At 46.2% G+C, this 21,705-nt stretch overlaps 1 protein-coding gene across 9 annotated transcripts in view; it reads right to left on the bottom strand.

The window, feature by feature from the left end:
- Positions 1-21,705, bottom strand: part of LOC142576105 (uncharacterized) — a 383,690-nt gene that overhangs the window by 310,722 nt on the left and 51,263 nt on the right. For 6 of the 9 annotated variants that reach the window (XR_012826784.1, XR_012826782.1, XR_012826783.1 and 3 more), the window contains one exon: positions 13,052-13,147. The exons of the other annotated variants lie outside the window; for them this stretch is intronic. Coding sequence is in view for 2 of the 6 variants with exons in the window: in XM_075686055.1 (XP_075542170.1) it covers positions 13,052-13,147 (96 nt within the window). In the remaining 4 variants the exon portion in view is untranslated. The remainder of the gene's footprint in view (positions 1-13,051; positions 13,148-21,705) is intronic. 9 annotated transcript variants of the gene reach the window in all.

The following is a 21,705-nucleotide window of genomic DNA, read 5'->3' as shown; positions in this document are numbered from 1 at the left end:
CGGATTGCAATGCGTTCGCATCAGCGCAACCTCTCCGGAAAATCTTGTCTCGCCAGTAGAAGATACCGAGCCGTATGCGTATGGTTCTCTGTGGACCAAGGGTCTCACGTTTTTTTCGATATTCCTTCGGTAGCCACATTCGGCGTCCAAAGTAGGCATTCGATTGTAGCCAACTTGGGTTCCTTGGTGTTTCTTCAGTTTGGTGCCCCCGCCCCACACAAAAAAAGACATTGTTGCGGCGGACCAAGAAGAGACGGCCGACGAAAGCAGATGCACTTTACGTGGGCTTTACGTGGGCGTTCAACGATTTCGCAGCGAAATCACCGAAAATCACCGAGTTTTTGCTACCATCTCACGCAACAAGTTACGAAGATTCTTCTTATACCACCTTCAAGGTGTGAATCCCAATTTTGAACTTCTACGCCAAATTTTCGTATGTGCCACACTGGTAACCGCGGCGGTGGCTGCCGCGAGCTTAGACCTATTGGCACACCTGCGAAAACACAGTACACATGGCGCGTGCCCACACTCCCTCGCAGACGGAAGAAATGGAGGTTCTCGTGCAAGGGGAGGACATTTCTGAAGAATTCCAGGCCGGCATGGGCTGGAGTACCGTCAGCTCGAAAAAGCAAGCTGTGGAGAGATCCGATACGAGCAGTTTCAGGGCCAATCTCGCCACCGGTGGAAGGAAGCAGAAGCGCGAGCAGAAGCTGAAACAGCAGTTAATAAAGACCGGCCGCATGCCATATGTACGAAAAGATGATTTCAGGATCATCATCCCCCCAAAGGGATGCCTCAACATTGGCGAATTAGGAGAGTCCCGAGTAGCCTCGTGCGCCTTCCAAGCTGCTGGAATACCCGGGGAGCACAGGGAAGACGACACCGTGCGCCTCAACATACAACAGAATATTATCGTAGTGAGTACCCCCAGTGGAGCCAACGCAGACCGATACCAAAGAGTCGAGCGCCTCGTGGTCAACGGCCAGGCCTGTGGGACAAACGTATACGAATTGGCGCCCGACTTTACTTCCAAAGGAATCATCAGAGTTATACCTCTCGCAGATTCACCGCGGGACTTCGCCGCCCACGTCGTTAAACCCAAGAATCCTACCGCAATCGCTGCGAAACGACTTAGCAATACCACCATGGTTATTGTGCTGTTTTCCGGACTGAAAGTTTCCTCCTTCATCCGCTACGGAGGCGCACTCATCAGGTGCGCGTTGTACAGAAAAGAACTCTACCTGTGCTTCCTATGCGGCAGACTGGGCCACCGCATGGACGTGTGCCCCAGTCCGCAGGACCGCATCTCTGGAGGCTGCGGCACGGCCAACCCACGTCTCGACCACCAGTGCAACCCCCTTGGCCAACATTGCGGGGTTGAGCACTTAACGGCCGAGAAAAATTGCAAGGCTCGCTTCAAGACGCCATATATAGTCAGGAGAAGACGTTGGGAAAGACAACAGGAAAAAAAATTCCTAGCATCGGAGGCTACGAGGGAATGAGTTGGACGGCCTTCCCCGGAGACCACGACCCGTTGACGCTCGAGGGCCCGCTCGAGAACCAGAAAGTCCAGATCACGGAGCCGCACACCTTCACTGACCCAAACCAGATCCAGGAACCGTACGTGTTTACGGTCCCGCCACAGCTGAGGCGGCCCGGCGGTAGAAGAGGCCACCAACAAGGTGATCTGGGCAGGCGTGGTCAAAGCTCGTCGCGCTGCGGCGAATCTGAGGAGACTGCAGCTTCTAAAGAAATAGCAGAAAGGATACACTGAAATTGAGAGAATTAATCTCATACCTCACAAGAGAAATTCAGGATCTTTAGAATAGTCGAAGCTTGGAGATATCTCCCCGTCTGAGTACTTGTAGTGCAGGTGCAGCTGTGGTAACCCCGGATAATCGCATGGAGGAGGACGACAATCATCCGCCACCTAAGAGAAAGGCTCCGGCCGTTAGCAGCCAAACCGGATCACGACTGGCTGACAAAGGGCAGAAATTAACGGAAATGCAAAATCTGCTCAAAGAACACGCTGAAGCCGTCGGCAACCTCACGCCGGTGGTCTAGACCATAATGTCGAGACTTGACCAATTCGAAAACAACGTGGCCAACCTAACTCTTAGGGTAGCCAAACTGCTGGCAGTTACCACCGCATGGGCCACCATAACTGGATATGCATCTAATCAATTCCATGACGCCGCTGCAAACACAGCAGCAGCATGTGGGGTCGTTAAGACCACCACCCCACTACCAGACCAAAATAGGCAAACGCGGTAAAAGAGGCGCGCTGACAATATGGCAGTAGAATTGCAGGAGTTACGTCGCAAAAAAGCGGCTCTGTAACAACACCTTCAAAAGAAATCGAAACCCGATGTAATAATGCTGCAATAGACACACGAATCAGCAAAACTAGCCGGTTACCAACGCTTCGGTTCCCCATCCGGGAGAACCACACGGTAACCACATTGGTCAGGAAAGGCTTAGTGGTCGTTCGTTACGACATTAAGGTAGCACAGATTGAACAAGTATTCGTAGGAATTAGACCCAAAAACAAAAGCCAATCCAGTACATTTTTCCTCAATATATACAGCAACCCCGCGCACATGCTACAGCGCTTCCAAACCCTTTTTTGGAGAGCCACCGACATTGCGGGCTCCCATTCCCTACTAATCGGTGGAGACTTTAACACCCCGCACGGAGCGTGGGGCTACGCCTATGCGGGAGCCAAAGGCAAGGCTTAATGGCAGGATATACAAGAGACAGGCCTGCCCCTCATCCCCGACCCCAGCTCCCCCACCAGAATGGGAACCGGGCTGACAAGAAACACCACGCCCGACCTAACATTAGTGACGAACACGAGAAGAGCGAGTAGGAATAACACGTTCGAAGACCTTGGCAGTTACCATAGAATTCTCGAAAAGAAATTATTGGAGAATTTAAAGCTCGAACCCAACAAAACCTTCAATGGAGAAAACCAGTACCGCAACAATCTAGCCGGAATGACTCGACATTCAACAATGGGCCGAAAAAATGATGGCTGACGTCAATAAAGTAGCAAATACTGCGACGCCAGAACTTACCGGCAAGAAGATCGACAGCCGCCTGGTGCACATGTGGGAGGCCAAACGATCTCTTCAAGCCAGGTGGCAGAAGCAAAGACAATAGGAAGTTGATGAAACGCATAGTGTTACTCAACAAACAAATAGAAGAACACTGCAGAACTCTTAGTAAACAACAATGGGATGAGATCTGCAACGCGATGGACGGACGGATTGGCACCGGTCACACATGGCGCCAGCTCCGACACCTGCTAGACCCGACCAAGACCAAGGCAACACACAGGGAAACCACGTGCAAGCTAATACACACACACATCAAGGACGAGGAAAAAATCCTTTCCGAATTCTGCGACAGATACGCCCCGCAGAGCCCGACTATTCAACACGGGGAATACACGGGAAAATCCAATTTCTTTCTGGACAGAGACTTTAGCGAAACGGAAATCTGGGCCGCTTTGCAAAAGCTCAACAGCAAGTTGGCCCCGGGACCGGACGGCGTAACTAATAAGACCCTTCGTAACTTGGACAACCAGACCATCTCCGAACTGACCAAGTACATTAACGATTGCTGGACTCGAAAACGCATCCCAGACCAGTAGAAATAAGCGAAAATGGTTCTCATCCCCAAACCAGGGTAACGCTAAGATCTCGCCAACCTTCGACCAATATCTCTTACATCGTGCGTCGGCAATTTGATGAGACATGCCTTCTTCACCCGGGTCAATGCACACTTCGACGTCCGGGCGCCATGCTCGGGTTTTGAACTCATCTTTCAAACACTCAAACAAATCAAACACCACATACTCGACAACAAGACAAGAGGTACCAGGGCCCATACTAAACTTAGACCTCAAGAAAGCCTTCCAAAACGCAGCTCACGCTGCCATACTACACACCATTGCCGCCCTCAATCTAGGAAACCGAGCGTACAGCTATGTTCAGGATTTTCTCACAAACAGGAAAGTCTCCTTACCGCTGGGCAAACTCGCCTCCGAAGACAGGAATATAGGACTATGATTTCAATGTAATTACTCACAATGCACGGCCGATGACAGCTGCTCCTCCGCAATACATTGAAACAAATGACAACGTCATGGAGATTTTTCCCTGGCCGTAGCATTTGAGGAAAAATATAAACAAGGTTCTTGACTGACAAAGTTTCATGAACATGTTTGTTCTCATCTTCTTCCTTTCATGTCAGCGGCATGCCATGCTTTGCTCGTTTCGAACTGATACATTGGTAAGGTTCGTGTGATATTTTCTTTACGTATTAAACAGCAAAAACATCTATAAGGAGGAGGCTTAGCTGCAACGTGGGCCCCCCCCTCCCCATCCGAAGGAAATTTCTGGCTACTCCACTGATAGCCACCACAGAACCATTCACTTCAAACCCAGCATTGCCGTTCTTGTTTGGACGTCTTGCCGCCACGTTGGCCTGCCTTCGAAATTTCTTTTCCGTTATTCCGAGGCTTACAACGTTTTACGCCAGCTAACCTACGTCACATACGAGATAACCGCGTTGGATGGTCGCATGTCATCTCCGGTCCTCCCCACCAATGTCGAGCATATACCTAGTCTCAAGCCACACGTTTCAAGCAAAAACCTTCCCCTTCTCTAAGCGCCGAGGCGGCACTCCGACCACCGAGGGTTCTGTTACAGGCCATTCCCGTATTCTGAAGCACGTACTCAGCAGTACGACGAAGAGGACGATCGAAAGAGCTAGTTCCTGGTTGAGGTTATTGTGCCAGCGTGGCTGTGACTTCTCTGTATGTATACTGAAATATAATTTTGCCAACTTCCTATGTACAACACAGTATTCATGTCACGACAGATCATTTATGTTTGTCATACACTCTTGTCATACCATGCCAATTTCGATGCATACCAAATCGTAGGCGTCTATTTCATGACCTACCTTACACGCATGTTATGACATTCAAGTCATGACCGAGATGTTTGCTCCCTATACACGTTTGTTGTAATATTAAAATTGTGGTACACATCAAGTTACCAAAACGACCGTGAGAGCATTAAGACGTAGGCCAGGGTTTCATGACGCACATGACATAGATGTCGTGATATTCCTGTCATGACCTGTCATTTATGTTCGTCGTACACTCACGTCATGCCAATGTGGGCACCTACCAAGTTTACGAAACGACCATGAGAGCACCAAGACGTAGGCGACTGTTTCACAGCCTACATGACACAGATGACACACATTTATCTCATGACTGATCGTTTCTGTTGCTCATACACTCTCGTCATACAATGCCAATTTTCGGACACACCAAATTATTAAAGCGACCATGAGAACACCAAGACGTAGGCGCCTGCATAGATAGAAGCTGTTAAAGTGGGAAATCTTAGCAAAGAAATACTTCGCATTTAAAGTGGACCTGTGCATTTAACTGTGATGCAACAATGGACATGCAGAATTGCTCTAATTTGTTTTATTGATCCCTCACCCCCTCTTTTCTTCTCACTTTTCATTTCATCCATTCAGTGCACCAGGCTAGACACCTTTGGCTCAGACCGAGCTGCGCGATTTTCCTTTGAAAGAAAATTCCTCTGACACTCTACTGTGACGATGTTTTATTGCGCGAATCGCACAGCACGGGTTCTTATTGCTGACAAAACTCGTCTAAGACGTGTGATTTATTGAGGAAGCCACACTGAAAAGTAATCTGTGTAGTAAATTTGTGCTTTTATTTTCAATCTACACAGGTTGTCTTATTCGCGGCACATTCCTCCGATCATTAGGAAACGTGCTGGCTTAAATAATTTGATAATGACTGAAAATCAGAAATTATAGGCTTTAAAAGGCACTGCTGGGCATAAATTTTCGTCTGGTTGATATGATACGGTGACTTTGTGCCAAGTAACAACTGATCTTTTATTTGCTGCGTTTTGTGTGATCTTCCTCAACTCTGACGACTTCTACAAGTTGTGGTGGTTGAATTAGAACAGCATCATCCTATTATTCTCATCGATGTTTACGAGCTAGACAACGCAGAAAGGGGGACAGGGCAAACGCAGAAGGAAAGGTACGCAGGGTAATTCTGGAGGTGCCCGCTAGGCTACTCTGCAGTTGGGGAAACAGAAGAATCGATAATAGGGAAGGAAAAGAAAGATAAGAAAAAGTCAGTCATTCTCAGGGTCAGTCACAGAGAAATGTCTGCTGTCACAAGCATACGTACAGTGCCGTAAACTTCACAAGTGCAGACGGGCTTTTGTAGCCTATTCAATGCGCGGATACATAGGCCATGGTCCCAGGATCTCTTCCCCCGAGAGTGCACTATTCGCTAACTGGCTTAGTTTAGCTTGTAAAGCATGTGGTTTAGCGTGAATGACTTTTCAGTGACACACGAAATGCCCTAGAGTCTCATTTACGCATTTGGTCATCCCTATTACGAATGAATAAGCATACGTAAATGTTACGCCCAACCACACGCGACACAGATAAGTTGTTTCGTGAAGGTAAGGTCCAGCTGGTAGGCAGAGTAGTAAGTTGGGATCGAAAAAGTGCAAGCGTAAGTAAGTGAAATCCGATGGATTCTATAAAATAACTGTGATGTGACCATCAATTGATTGATGTTGCCGCGCAGCATCCATTCTTGAGCGTGGTATAGGCAGCCCCTCATGTTCTAAATGAGCGGCGCACGCAGCTTCATCGGGGCTGCCGTCGCCTACCATTACGCAGTGGCTCGGCAACAATTTAAAGACAACGTGGTGTCCGTTCGCGACTACGTGGGGATGAGTGTGCCTTGTTTTCGTACACTAGCAGGTCCTGTTCTCCATGACATATGCCAAACTGCTGAGTCTTTAGGTCTTGATACAAATCGCATATTTACTAAGGTGATCGCAAATAGAATCAGGAGCACCTTCGACTTCTGTAAACCAAAGGACCAGGCAGGATTCCGTAAAGGCTACTCAACAATAGACCATATTCACACTATCAATCAGGTGATAGAGAAATGTGCGGAATATAGCCAACCCTTATATATAGCATTCATTGATTACGAGAAAGCGTTTGATTCAATCGAAACCTCAGCAATCATGGAGGCATTACGTCATCAGGATGTAGACGAGCCGCATGTAAAACTACTGAAAGATATCTATAGCGGCTCCACAGCCAGCGCAGTCCTCCATAAAGAAAGCAACAAAATCCCAATAAAGAAAGACGTCAGGCAGGGAGATACGATCTATCCAATGCTATTCACAGCGTGTTTACAGGAGGTATTCAGAGACCTGGATTGCGAAGAATTGAGGATAAGAGTTAATGGAGAATACCTCAGTAACTTGCGATTCGCTGAACATATTGCCTTGCTTAGTAACTCAGGGGATCAATTGCAATGCATGCTCACTGACCTGGAGAGGCAAAGCAGAAGGATGGGTCTAAAAATTAATCTGCAGAAAACTAAAGGGGTGTTTAACAGTCTCGGAAGAGAACAGCATATTACGATAGGCAGCGAGGCACTGGAAATGGTAAGGGAATACATCTACTTAGGGTACGTAGTGCCCGCGGATCCGGATCATGAGACAGAAATAATCGGAAGAATAAGAATGGGCTGGGGTGCGCTTGTCAGGCATTCTCAGATCATGAACAGCAGGTTGCCATTATCCCTCAAGAGAAAAGTGTATAACATCTGTGTCTTACCAGTAATCACATACGGGGCAGAAACCTGGAGGCTTACGAAATGGGTTCTACCTAAATTGAGGATGACGCAACGAGCTATGGAAAGAAAAATGATGGGTGTAACGTTAAGGGCTAAGAAAAGAGCAGACTGGGTGTCGGAACAAACGCGAGTTAATGACATGTTAGTTGAAATCAAGAAAAATAAATGCGCATGGGCAGGAGATGTAAGGAGGAGGGAAGATAACCAATGGTCATTAATGGTTACGGAGTGGATTTCAAATGAAGGGAAGCTTAGCAGGGGATGGCAGAAAGTTAGGTGGGCAGATGAGAATAAGAAGTTTGCAGGGACAACATGGCCACAATTAGTAGATGACCGGGGTAGTTGGAGAAGTATGGCAGTGGCCGTCGCCCTGCAGTGGGCGTAACCAGGCGGCTGCTGCTGCTGCTGCTGCTGCTGCTGCTGCTGCTGCTGCTGCTGCTGCTGCTGCTGCTGCTACTGATGATGATGATGATGATTCCAAATCACTTAAAGGGGTCCTGTGATGTGGTGGCTGCTGGAATACGTAATTGGATACACCTTGAAGAACTGCAAGTTTTGCAGCTGTTCACGCGGTATTCTGAGTATCTAAATGGCAAAAATACGGCGTCTGACGGAACAATCACTGCTCCGGTAGAGCTGCTGGAATTCGTGGAACCGTCCCTGCAGACGCGTATACGGTCAAAACAAGAGTCAATGAGGAGAAGTAGACAACTGCTTCAGACCTAACGGTAACACGTTTTCCTTTTAACAATACCAGGAACTGAGAACCACAAGTAAATTTGCCAGAGACACAACAATGCAATACTGGGAATTTCACAGGCTTGAAACCAGAAGTTATAGAGCCTTCTTCTTTCGCAACAACACTGCAGAATACAGTCTGTGGTTTTCACACTAGCAGACCTGCTACTTAGTGGGATGGTAGCTATGAAAAGTGCCGGCGCTTTTGGTGATTCAACAATTATCTGAGGGGTGATCGAGTGCTTCTGCGTTAAGAGGCAAAGCAGCTGTTGATGAACACCTCTGGACGCCAGGAAATGTCCGAAGTGTTTGGACACTTTGCAGTGCAAGGAGATCTGTCTTTTATGTGTTCGACTAGAAAGGAAGATTGTTTTGGAGAAATACGAAAAAGTGTCGTGTTTAGCTGTGCCATGAAGAGCAGGAATGGTCGCCACAATTTTCCGGCTACAAATTTGAACATATTCTGAATATAAAATGATTTTTTTCTTCATGTAGCAGATACGGGGACCCTGGTTGATATCACCACACATAACACGTTGGAACCTGAGGAAATTGTTATACAAATTTGACTGGCCTTCGAAGCCCACCGGGTAGAAAGACATTGGTTTTCTTGTAAATGGCACTGGTGCAGATTTTTTCTTTGTAGATGTCATCAGATATTGGGGGGGGGGGGTCGGTGAAGTATGCCGTTGTCACTGATGCCGCTATCTGTGTTTTTGCGCTGACTTCTTGCTGTGTAATATCTGGCACCGAATTGCGAATATCAACGGCGTAGCGCAAGATATCAGCCATCTGTGATAGCTTTTGGGCGAGCCCGACTAGAGTGAGATAGAAAAGTTGGCCTCACCACTCAGGCTTGAAGGACACCACAATAATATTAGGGGTTTTACGTGCCAAAACCACTTTCTGATTATGAGGCACGCCGTAGTGGAGGACTCCGGAAATTTTGACCACCTGGGGTTCTTTAACGTGCACCTAAATCTAAGCACACGGGTGTTTTCGCATTTCGCCCCCATCGAAATGCGGCCGCCGTGTGAAGGACACCACGACTGCATATATATATACATCTGTTTGTCGGGCCATCTTTTCTAAGAACAAACACTGATCTTGAGAGATATCTCCTAATTCATACGGCGACGTTCTGCAGCTTCAAGAGCTCGGAGAATGACTTCGTGTGTTACGTTGTCGTACGCACGGACGTACGTCTAAAGAAAGCATCACAAATAGACGCTTTACAGTTCTTTGTTACTGTGTGGAGGTCGAAAGATCAATGACGCTGTCAGTTGACGACCACGTCGAAAATCATCCATAGCACTAGGCTAAGCGTTTTAATATTCGGCAGAATTACATATGCGTCAGCAACATCCTTTTCATGACCTTACTGATGTGACTCGCAAGTGCGATAGGCCGGCGTGATGTAAGGTACACGACTACATCCCAAGCTCCAGTACAGGCACCAGTTGGCCACACTTTCATTAGCCGGAGATTATTCCAACATGCCAAGATTAATTGAGGGTATCTAGAAAACAGCATTGCACTGTTGAACCTAGGTGCCTTAAAGTAGAGTGCGTCACATAATCGGGACCCGGTGAAGACGCCGACCCCCGAGTATCCAAAGCCGCTTGCACTTTTTCTGTGGAGAACAACACTTCAATACTTCGATTACTTACCACGAGAACGTCATGTAATGAGAGGTCAGCTAGTGCGACGAAGTCGCAAGTAGCCTTTACATGAGTATCACCAGGGACCTCAAGCTTTGCACCACTTTGATGCAGGGTCGTGTTGTCAAGAAGCGACATTGTTGGGGAAGTGAGCGAGACCCTGAAGAGTTATTCCTAGGGAAATAACAGGCTGCGAGCTTCAATCAATTCACAGACGCCCTTCAATTGGTATTCGTGAATTTTGTTTATCTGAGGCTGACCTTTCTTTTGCATGCGTCGGGCTTCTATCAGGTTATAAAGTACGCAAATATCGTCTCTCGGCCCATCGGTGAATTGCCCGAAGCCTCTTTTAATCTAGGCCGAATTATGCGTGTTTTGTATGTGTTGTGTAAGACCGCAGAGAAGCCTGCAATACTTGTACGGTCATGTCTTGAAGGGGTTCTGAATGTTCATGGCTACACTTGCCTTTGATCAAAATCGGTACGTTTTCCCATCAATCTGTCTTGAGGCCACAGTGAAATCACAGTAATGTACATGGAAATATAGACACTACCGTGAGTTTCGATGTGTGAGAACCATTGAACTTTGGAACTAAAGCTATGCGACGAAAATGTCAAGTCCAAGCAGCGTCTGTATATCTTTCCTTAGCCATAAGTCGGGCTGCCATAATTCAAAGCTCTCATTTCACGCTCTGCAGTGAAATAAACGAGACTGCTGGTTCGTCGATTTGTTCTGAAACTTCCCCAGATATATAATATTAGTTAAAGTCACTACTGGTTATCCAATGATCAGGAGATTCTGTGAGTATGTCGTTAAGCGTCTGTCGATTCTGTCAACTTTATAGGGATATATAGGTTACAATAAGTGTGCAAGAAACCCCTTTTAACACGGAAGCGCACCTAATTGTTGTCATCGAGAGACTGCACTATTTCGTGAGCATACTTAAGCTCCGTGGGGGTAGGCAAAACTCGACTACATTCAATGTATGATGAAGGAGAAAATGATACCGAACCGGACAGTACAATTGTCTTAGAAAAGAAGGTTCGCACGTGATGATAACGGTGAACTTGTTTTCAAAAAGAGCGCGTCCTGAAATTCTGCCATCCATGACAGCATACTTCTTGCATTCCATTTACCCATGGAAGCGCACTTGACTTGCTCCCGAAAAGGCCGCAGTGGTTGAGGATGGTGAGCCATCTTATCGCTTTGGATTCGCAAGTACCGCGTCAAAGGAGTCTATCCCAAATTTATCAGATAGTGTTTGCACATTATTCAGGGGTGCACACATAACATTCACCAGCGAACCCAGTGCAGCAACAAGCTGGACACCTTGGACAGCTTGACTACCTCTTGTCGTAGGCGAGCTTGACGGCACTCGGTGCTGCCGCTTCGCAGAGTAGTGTGCCTGTGGTAGTGCAGGTCAAGCAGCGTCAGATTCTCTTTTCTGAGCACAGTATTCGTCTTACCATATAGGTGTAGCGTGCTTGGCTGTAGTGGCAGTGGCGGTGGTGTAAAGGAAGATTCTGGAGGCAAAACAACACTTTCTTCTTTAAAAGAAGCGCGCCATCTACGGAAAAGCGTTTGTTAAACAGCCGTTATTGCTTCCTTATATGTCAGGTTCTCCTTCGCCATTTGACTAAATAATATTTTCACCTTCTTGCTTAGTGACCAGTGTTTTGATGCGGCATCATGCTTTTCAGTGCAGTTTCTGTATTTCAGTTTAGTCACTTTGCAAGACTTCACTTTGTTGGATTCAGTGCAGTGCAGGCAAGCTTGCTTTTTCTTACAAACGCCACTCACTTGGCCTTTTGTCAGACACTTGTAGCATTGAGGAAGCCTCGGAACATAGGCTAGACTGACATGACGAAAAAAGACAACCCTTTACATGTGAAGCAGAACAGTCGTCTTTGAAGCTTACCTTCACGCAAAAAGAGTTACCTATACGGCAAACTTGTCCTGCCTTGAGCCGGACACGATACAGAGCATTCGAAAGACAGACGTCGACATCATATAGGACGTCCATTGTCGTGCATCTGTTTTACGAAATGTAAGCACAGATTCTGATGTCACCAAGCTACGTAGCAGTTGGCAATATATCTGAAGTGGGCGGGTGCTCGACATCTGTGGCCGAGACACGGCCATGGATGTCGAGTGTTACAGTTATGTCGAGTGTTACACTGAGTGTCGAGTGTTACACATGTCGAGGGAATCCGAGTGTTACACGGATTAAGCTATATCTCCGTTATCTCATTCGGCACGTGAATTTCTAGGCTCGCCGAGATGACTTGCCGATTCGTCGTCATGAAGTTGTCCGAAATATCTACGGAAACAAACAGTAGTGGGTGGTGTACTGCACCACAGGAAGCCTTCACAATTGACGTGCCTCCTGACGAACACGAGCCGAGTATCCTCCTCTTTAGATTGCGCTACGCCAAAGGGAATAAGCTATGGTGACTACCATCGCCACCCGCCATAAACAGTTCTTAGCTGTCACTGGCGGTGTCATGATTTCCGCTGTTCGACGTCCTTCAGACCGACGTCGAATGCAATGCCACGTCAGAACTACGTACAATTGGTTGAGCATCCATCAGCGCCCGGGTGAAAGGAATGATCCCCGGAATACGCAAAAAATCAGTAGACAGAGACTACAAAAGACATCGTGGCCTTGTCCTGGGCAACACAGCTTTCTACATCAATAGTCGATGGAGTATGACGTCAAATTAACACTGGTAGCTCACTGTGCTATAGTATTATATAAGGAAGTGCCAAAACGCTTCTGTCCCCCATGTTGTCTTGAGAAACGTCTGAGTGTCATGGGTGCTCACTCTGTTTTACATTTTGTGCGTGTTTGGAATTTTACTATATTTATAGTGGCCTGTAAGTCCAACTAAACCTTAGAAACTAAATGTATACTTACCGCAGGTGGCGACTGGGAGGGCAACGAAGGAAGTGTAAAAACGACACCTTGTGGATGCAAGAACGGAGAACGGTCTTCCCACTGCAAGAAAGAAATCTGATCGACAGAAAAATGAAAGCTGTTGTGGCATTTTCAGCGATTTAAATGTGCAACACGACGGAAGAGAATAAAACTTGACGACAGTTTCTTGTGTTAATGTTGAAAAAGTTGCAATAGCTACCAGGCTGGATTCACCTCGAGGAATTTCGATGCTCTACGAACAGGCAAAGTTGAGCAGTTGTCAAAAGCAAGACATCGTCAACTTCCTTATCTACTAAAAAACACGATTGGTTCTCTCAGCAGCAGCTTCATGGCTGTTGATGTCAGGGAGCGCGCTTTGCTTTCGCATCGTGTTTCTTTATTATAATTGCACAGACAGCATTGCAGAGCTACCATGGCAACTCAGCGCGCAGGGAAAATAGGTGGCTTTAGTACATCTCAAGTCAACGGACGTGAAGCATGCCCGACCTCGTCGATATATGTAGGGATACACAACGGGAGCTCCAGCAATGTACATAAAGAAAGAAGCACTCAACGACTTGGTAATAACATTGGTATTTTTGGTTAAAATTTTATTAAGTGCCCTGCAGATTGGTGACCGGGCTCAGGTCTCCAACGTCGGGACGTCTAGCTCTTGTCTGGTCACTGCTTTGTGGGCCTGCTCGACGGACGGGAGTTCGTTAGCGAGCGCGGAGGTCTGCATGCCACCGGCACTCTTCGCCGAGGAATCATCGGGATTAATGCCTTTAATGTCTGCCTCACATTCCCAGAGCATGCGTTTTAGTTTACCAGGTTCTAAACCGAGCGCCTTAACCGCACCCTTACTGACATGCTCTCCATGTATGCCTCCGCTAACCATCGCGACTGGGACGTTGCGCTGCCGTTCGTTACTTTCGCCTATAATTCGTCTCGCCATGATACCGCCGGCTTCTCTCAATTCTTCCTCTTGTTTGGCCGTGACCCGCTACCTTTCGACAACATTCTGCCTGCTAGCCTGAATTCCACGTCCGAGTACGCTCGTGAAGCCATACTCAAAGCTCAAGAAGCATGCCATATTGCCCGACGTCGACTCGCGGAGTCGCAGGACAATCAGCGGCGCTTATATGACGCCCGCCATCGTGACGTCCATTGCACACCGGGCACCCTGGTTCTCCTTTGGTCGCCGTCGCGACGCGTTGGCCTCTCGGAGAAGTTACTTTCACGCTATTCTGGCCCTTACCGTGTCTTGCGTAAAGTAACTGACGTCACGTACGAAATCGCCTCTCCTGAGCCAACCGTAGCTCAGCATCGCTCCGACGTGGTCCTTGTCGTGCGTCTTAAGTTCTATCACTAGCCCGCCTCCTAACCAGCACCGAGCCGGTGCTTCCACCGCCGGGGGTCATGTGACACGCTGACGAAGATGTTGTCACCTTGGTCGGAAGAAGACGACGCTCTGGACTTGGCGCGCTGTCTGCCATCTTGTCAACCGCTACGATTATTGTAAATATTCTGTAAATATACGTCTGACTGTTTTTAACCCCATAACAATATTTTCCAGATATTGAGCAAACATTACAGACAGTCTACTGTACTAGGACTATAAATATTATTGTAGGGGATTTTTATTTACAGGCTATTTATTGCAGATTTTGGCTCTAAAATTTGGTGAGTCCAGTAAAAAAAAGAAAACAAAAGAACTAATCTTTAAAAAAATAATCAGAGTTCAGTAACACTACCTAACATTGCTGATTAAAATGCCACTAAGGTTAATGATCTAACCCCAGCAGATCATGAGAAAAAGGGTCACGAACATAGCCTAAAATGCATGGCAAGAATAGGACCTACTCTGTCCCCTTAAACTTATTCATAAACTAAGAAGCATAGTAGGAGATGGTCCTCTCACGCGTTGGATCGAACATTATTTTTCGGACCGTCACCAGTATGCGCAGCATAATGACTATGTACCGCAAGGTTCTGTTCTGGCACCACTGCTCTTCTTGTTGTACATAAATGATATAACTAGCCACATTGACGTAAATATCAGGTGCTTTGGTGGTGCCTGTGTGCTATACCATACGAAGAAAACTCGCAATGACCAAATAAAGGTTAGCAATTCCCTGAACGTAGTAGCCCAGTGGTGCACAGATTGGCAAATTGTATTACACGCGTGGAAAACAGTTCATATGACCATAAAAACAAGAAATCAACCCATTTCTATCCCTACAACATTATTGGCCTCATACTACTGAGTATTCCACAGCAAAAATACCTCAAAGTATTGATAAGCCGTGACCTCACCTGGAACGCGCATGTTGAACAAATATCCCAAAAAAGCATTAAAGAAATTGCTTTCTTAAACGTTCTATTATGGGTTCTACATATGAAACACGACTTCTCGCTTACACCAGTCTCATCCGACGAATATTGGACTATGCCAGCGTTGCGTGGTTTCCGTACACTAAGCACAACTATCAATTATGACTATCACTATCAACTATCAACAATTATGAGTAATATCTGATTACATTCAGCTGGCGTCTAGGTGGTTTACCCGCATCTCGTTGATAGAAAACTGGAAAGGTTCCATAGAGGGACGTGTCAGTAGACAACTCATAACGTGTATTGAAATCTGGGAGTAATAGGACAGAATGTGACGATATTGTTTTCACTAGTTCTGGATAAACATCTTCGAACTCTTCGCTCCAAATGAACAAGGCGACTTTTTGGGTTAGCTCTGTCAAACACTTTGTTTTCGTTCCAAAGTTCTTGAGGAAGGCACTGAAATTTCCAGCGAGACCAAGGCAAACACTCCAAGACTGCAAGTCACGATGTTTCGCCGAAGTTTTAATCCGCTGCACTGACTCTTCCTTTCTACCTCGCTGCAGATAAGGAAGAGGATGACCGCGACTGGGGTAGAGGGAACAGAAGAAGAGGAAGCATATTAAAATGGTGGACTCGACAGACCACCTCAATTTATTACCTTAAATTTTTGTATGGACATCAAATGTCCTTCTGCGAGAGACTTCGCATATTTTAAAAGATACTCACCACTTTGAAAAGTGATCTTCAGTTTTGCTTTTGCCAAACCATTGAAAACTTGCGATAAATGCAGCTCATGTTCGTCGTTTGTTCGAGAGTGGAAAATAATGTCGTCGACGTACACATTGAATAATTTACCACTCAAATAATTCAACAATTATGTAATTAAGCAGAATTCAAAAAAATAATCTGAGTGTCTCCAAGTGGCATATCTATAGATTTAAATTTTTACTAAAATTACGTGGCACTCCATGTCTAGTGTGGCTTCTTTCTTTCGTAACGTTCGGAAAAAGAAGTTCTCAAAAGTTGATAGCTCTGTACCTTTCCAAGCCACTCACTAACGACATTTCAGATCGCGAGAATGCTACGGGAACGGCAGCTCATCGAAGTGGGCAGTGGAACTGCTACGGTAGTGCCACTCAAACTCCCGCTTTTATTCACCCTTGCATTGAATGACTTGTGGACTAGTGTAGGCATTTCGAATAAAGGATTCGCAATTATTCTTCTTGAGGTGCCTTTGGCAGCACCTATTTGTCGACCTCAAGTATATTCACGGGCGCCAAGATCAATGTAATATGCGCACGGACCGTGCTATTTGGTGTCGTTCGAGATACAAGTCCGCAACAAGGACGTGTGCCTATCAGTGAGATACGGAAGCAGTATTACGCAAGGAGATAATAAACAATATAGCAGAACACATCTTACAATGACTATCGGCTCCAATGCGTTCAGCATTGAATCAGTGTAGCGACACAACCTATTGCCACAGTCGAAAATACTTATGTAGGAGGCATGTGCTGCAGCAGGACTCTTCTTTAGCGTTTCCCTGAGAACGCTCGTCACTATATAGCGCATCTTCCGTGAAGCCTGCGTGTCACTTCCGAAGTACATGGTGCACCGTTGCGTGCCAACGCATAGAAAGGCTTCATGCGGCAACCAGGCTCTTCTCTCACGGTCTTACTAGACACGTTGTGCCATCCAGTCTCACTGCCGAGTCTCACTGCCGCGCATGGCTTCCGTGAGGAGAAGCGTTACGCGACGTACTTGCGAAAGCTGAAAATGGCCCCTCGCTTTCCACACAGGCAGTGGTACATACTCACTGACCCAAGTGAGAGAGAGGCTTATTGAAGGGTGGCACATACGCCATGTCTTCTTGGTTCACCTCGCTAAACCTTGACATGAAACGCCTTCATTGAAAAGCGGCACATAGGTAGTGCATATAGGGCGCAGCATGCTAAAGCGTTGCTTTACTGTCCTTGAGGAACCTTTGAGGCGTGGGTTCGTTGCATTCTACGTCGAATAAATTTAGGTAATATTTTTGGTCATGGAACAGCGGAATATTCCAAGTGGTACAAATCTAGTTACTCAGTGCCGTCCGAAACTTTTGTAACGCAAGCGCGAAAGTACAAACTACCTTGCTGCCTAAGTCGGCATCAGAGAGGCCCGTTGAAGAACAACCAGCACACATCGAGCGGTAAATACCCGGTGCTTCAAGTCGGCCTAAAACAACGTGTAACGTGTTCCAGCAAGTACGGACGCGAGCACAAGTAAGGAGAAACGGACAGGACAACGCTGTCCTGTCCAGTGTTGTCCTGTCCGTTTCTTCCTACTTGTGCTGCCGTCCGCACTTGCTGGAACCCGTTATACATTCACCATGCACCAACTGGCACAGCAAACCACACTTCTAAATGGCGTAAAAGAGTTTTACTTTAACAGCAGTGCCTATTCAGTACTGCCACTACAGTGACTCATATCGGTGTGAATGTGGTTCTTTGAAGAGCGGTGCGTATGCACGCATTCTCAGACATTCCGCCATCCAAGCTGGTCTGACGGTTGGTATCGAAACCTGCTCCCTCAGCATAGTAGCATGGTGCGCTGTACATTCCTCCATGAAACACCCTGCGACCCATGCAGCCGGGAAAGCGGTTGGATACATACAAAGCCCCTGCAAAGTGCGTGAAGTACCGTAAAAGTGCTAGCACATAAGAGCATCCCTTTATATTTCTCTGTGCTGGGCGGAATGGAACCAGCGTCAAACCTCTCTGAATACATATTACTCCACACGCGACGCACTCACTCCTGGATGGTGCAGCTAGATGATGCAGCATGTCCAGAGCGAAGCACAAGTAAGGAACCCGGCCGCACATGTGCCACATACATGACATGTTTCGTCGGTGGAAATGGGTTGCGTCGTGGCGTTGGTTCAAAACTACTTGTCATTAATCTCAACATTCACCTCAAGATAATTTCAGGTCTATATTAAAACAAATTTCTGGTGCAATTCAGCCACTCAGCTTTATTTAAGCTGTTTGTTCAATCATTATCACGGCGGTTACGTTTGGAAATATATATGCGCGAGTATGTGTATTTACTCAGGGCGTGCCTTATAAAACCCTTCTATGCTGACAACATGTGCAGATAATTATTAATTAATACATTGGTTTTTCTATATAACACCACAGCATATAACATCGGCTTCTAGGCGTCTTACCACAAACTGATGTGTTATTTGCATGGTAAAATACTTTTACAGCAGCCTGTAATCTACTTAATTTTCTTTTTATTTAGTCCCTTGGTATCTGCGCATGCCAGTTCTTCGCTAATTGTCTTTAATAAATTGGTCCGACTACGATTCCTGCATAAAATCTCAACATGTTATGTTCGCTCGCCGTTTTCTATAAAGCACACTGGTTTTTTAACAGAATGTTTAATCATGTTTCCTGGATCATCTAAAATTGTTTAGCATTCTAATGTAAACATTCGGTATGCAGTTCTACGTAAGTCCTCCACACTGGTGCACAAGACGCAGAGCAACACAAGATGGACAGAATCTATTATTTTTCTACGTAAGTGTCGTACTTTTCTGTGCATATACTTTTTAACACAATTCTTCCTTTAACAGGCAACATATATCGCTTCATCGTTGTAACATTGCTTCCTAAACGTTTCACACTGTTCATCCATATAATTTGGCGCATCTCTTTCGGCATTGCTTATCAACAATGGCGTGCATAATGTGAAAACTATTGTCATAAGAAATTGCAATCTTGCGTGTGGACACAAAAATGTAATGAAATTACTCGTTAGACATACCGAAAATAAAGAAAATTTCTCGCTTCATCGTTTGTTGCTGAGCATGTAATGGACCGCTTCACGAAAGCATCACTTCACGTAGATGTTTCAATTTATTTCTCTGCTCTTCACATTTCAAATGTATCAGGTTTATTTCAGTGTTAGTCAGCTGAAGTATTTATATCAATATGAGAAAGTGCGGAATTATGCCAAGTACACTGCCAACTTAGGTATTGTTTGAATAAATTATTGTTTAGGAGATATAAGACAATAACAAATAAACTTTCGCCTATTTGTATTTTCAAGTATTCAAAAAGGTTTGCTCTACCGCTGATTAACGTCCCCTGTTCAGGTTTGTTTGCATACCACTTCTTTTATTTTGCCATTTTTTTGCATACCTTTAGGTCTTGATGTTCAGACATCAGAGTTTAACAAGTGTAGTGGAATCTTGCAGTATTTCTTGGCTTAGGACACAGTGTCAATAATGAGGTTTCCAAATTTTTGAAAATGCCGCTATACGTGCACCTTGGATTCGGCGCAACAGTCTACAAGGAGTGTGAATAGTAGGAGAAAGTTAAAGCGGGAGCTGCTGTCATGCTAAATCAGACCGCTTCACTAAATGACACTTTTTCCGCCAGAATATGATTCTTGCTAGTTTTCATTCAATGGAATAATTTTTCTAATTTGATATTAGTTTTCAAATATCTACATTTTTCCCGAAAACTTTATTGCTGATATTATTTCGCAATGTCAACAAAAATGCACCCTTTTTGTGTAAACATTCCTGTAGAAAAGTCCAGCAGGTACCCTTACGACTCCTTACATTAGGGTGTTGGATGTTCACTTTAGCGGATCACAGGAATGCACATTTTGACGACTTCAGACAGGGAAGTGGCTCCCTTGGTGCCCCTGTCCAGGAGCCGCCTAGATTCAAAGAAACAGCAGGGGGCAATGAACCCCACGGTGAGATATGGTTAGATAAACTGGTGTTCCGCGGAGCGAGGATGTAGAGACGCATGGACGCAAGAAGGCCCCCAACCCCCCAGCTCTCTAGAAATTCAGAGGCTTAGATGTGAATAGCGGGAAGAATGAAGAGTTGATGTTAAAGATAGTCTGGTTTCACGCGTTCGTACGACATTGTCTCTTTTTTGACGGCTCCAGTCTGTTTTAACGTGTGTAAAAAAAGCAGGGTTGCAAGTAAACTTCAAAAATTGTTCATTTGCAGCTCGGCCACAGATACTTCTAGGTTACGTCGTATTCCAGGATGGAATTATCCCAGTTCCAGCCAAACTGCGGGCTCCTACTAAATTTCCTAAACCAATGTCTTTCAAAGAGTTGAGCAGTTTCATCGCCGGGCCGCTCGGTTCTCAGGGCTCGGTTGACCTCTCTCCTACTTGTTCATTACACACACACACACACACACGTATATATATATATATATATATATATATATATATATATATATATATATACACATATATATATATATATATTGTAAGCACTATTAACGTACTTCGTCGTTTTCATTTGTTCGTAGCCATCATCATCTTCCCTCTGTTCTACATCTTCGCGCGTGAGCTGGGGCTTTGCCTTTTTTTGGAATAAACAGCGCTGGACAACTTGATCGGTGTCGGTATTATAAAGTGGTGGAGGTAAGTCAAGACCCCGACGTCTTCTCGCGTTCCCGTCCTCCCTGGAGCTCCGTTCCGGTCGCTGCCTGCGCCCAGCTACCCCTACAACGATGCACACTTCCAACCCCGGCCCTTCCGGCACCTCTAACCCTACCACACAGACGACCCCGCCTTCGGCACCCTGTTGGACTGTGACGAGCCCTCAGCGCGAACCCCATGTCTTTGCGGGACCCCGTGGTGATGACGTCGACGATTGGATCGACCACTACGACCGCGTGAGTTCTTGCAATGACTGGAACGACACCCAGAAATTAAGGCACGTCGCATTCTACTTGACCAGTGTTGCAAAGACGTGGTATTTCAACCATGAATCCGACATCGCGGACTGGTCCACGTTTACCTCGAAGCTGCGGCAAATCTTCGCTTACTCGTCTGGCCGTGCAGAATTCGCCAAACAGAAGCTGGGAACAGGCCGCCAACTTCCACTAGAGTCTTTCACCTCAGACATAGAGGATGTCTTGGCTCTGTGCCGCCGTGCGAATCCTAGCATGACGGAAGCCGCACATCTTGAAAGGCATTGGGTCTGTCGCGTTCAACGCCTTAATCCTACAAAATCCGGCTTCTGTCCAGGACATCACTTCAACGTGTCAACGCCTAGACGAGCGGCAGCGATCCTCAGGTTCCCCATTCTCTAGATCTACGTGCTCTTATGCGCGCCATCATCCGCGAAGAGCTTCAACTACAAGACCTAAGGCGTCCACCTGCTGCCTGCACCCCAACCCCCACCTTCGACTTGAGCGAGGTTGTAAATCAAGAGTTGACAGCGAAGACTACACCCACAACCCATCTTGCTCCGGTAGTGCGCCCCACACCTACCTACGCGGATATTGCTTC

This window comes from Dermacentor variabilis, chromosome 3, assembly GCF_050947875.1.
Source record: "Dermacentor variabilis isolate Ectoservices chromosome 3, ASM5094787v1, whole genome shotgun sequence".
Lineage (NCBI taxonomy): Eukaryota > Metazoa > Arthropoda > Arachnida > Ixodida > Ixodidae > Dermacentor > Dermacentor variabilis.
Note: the sequence above shows the minus strand (reverse complement) of the source record. Positions and strands in the feature narration are given on the sequence as shown.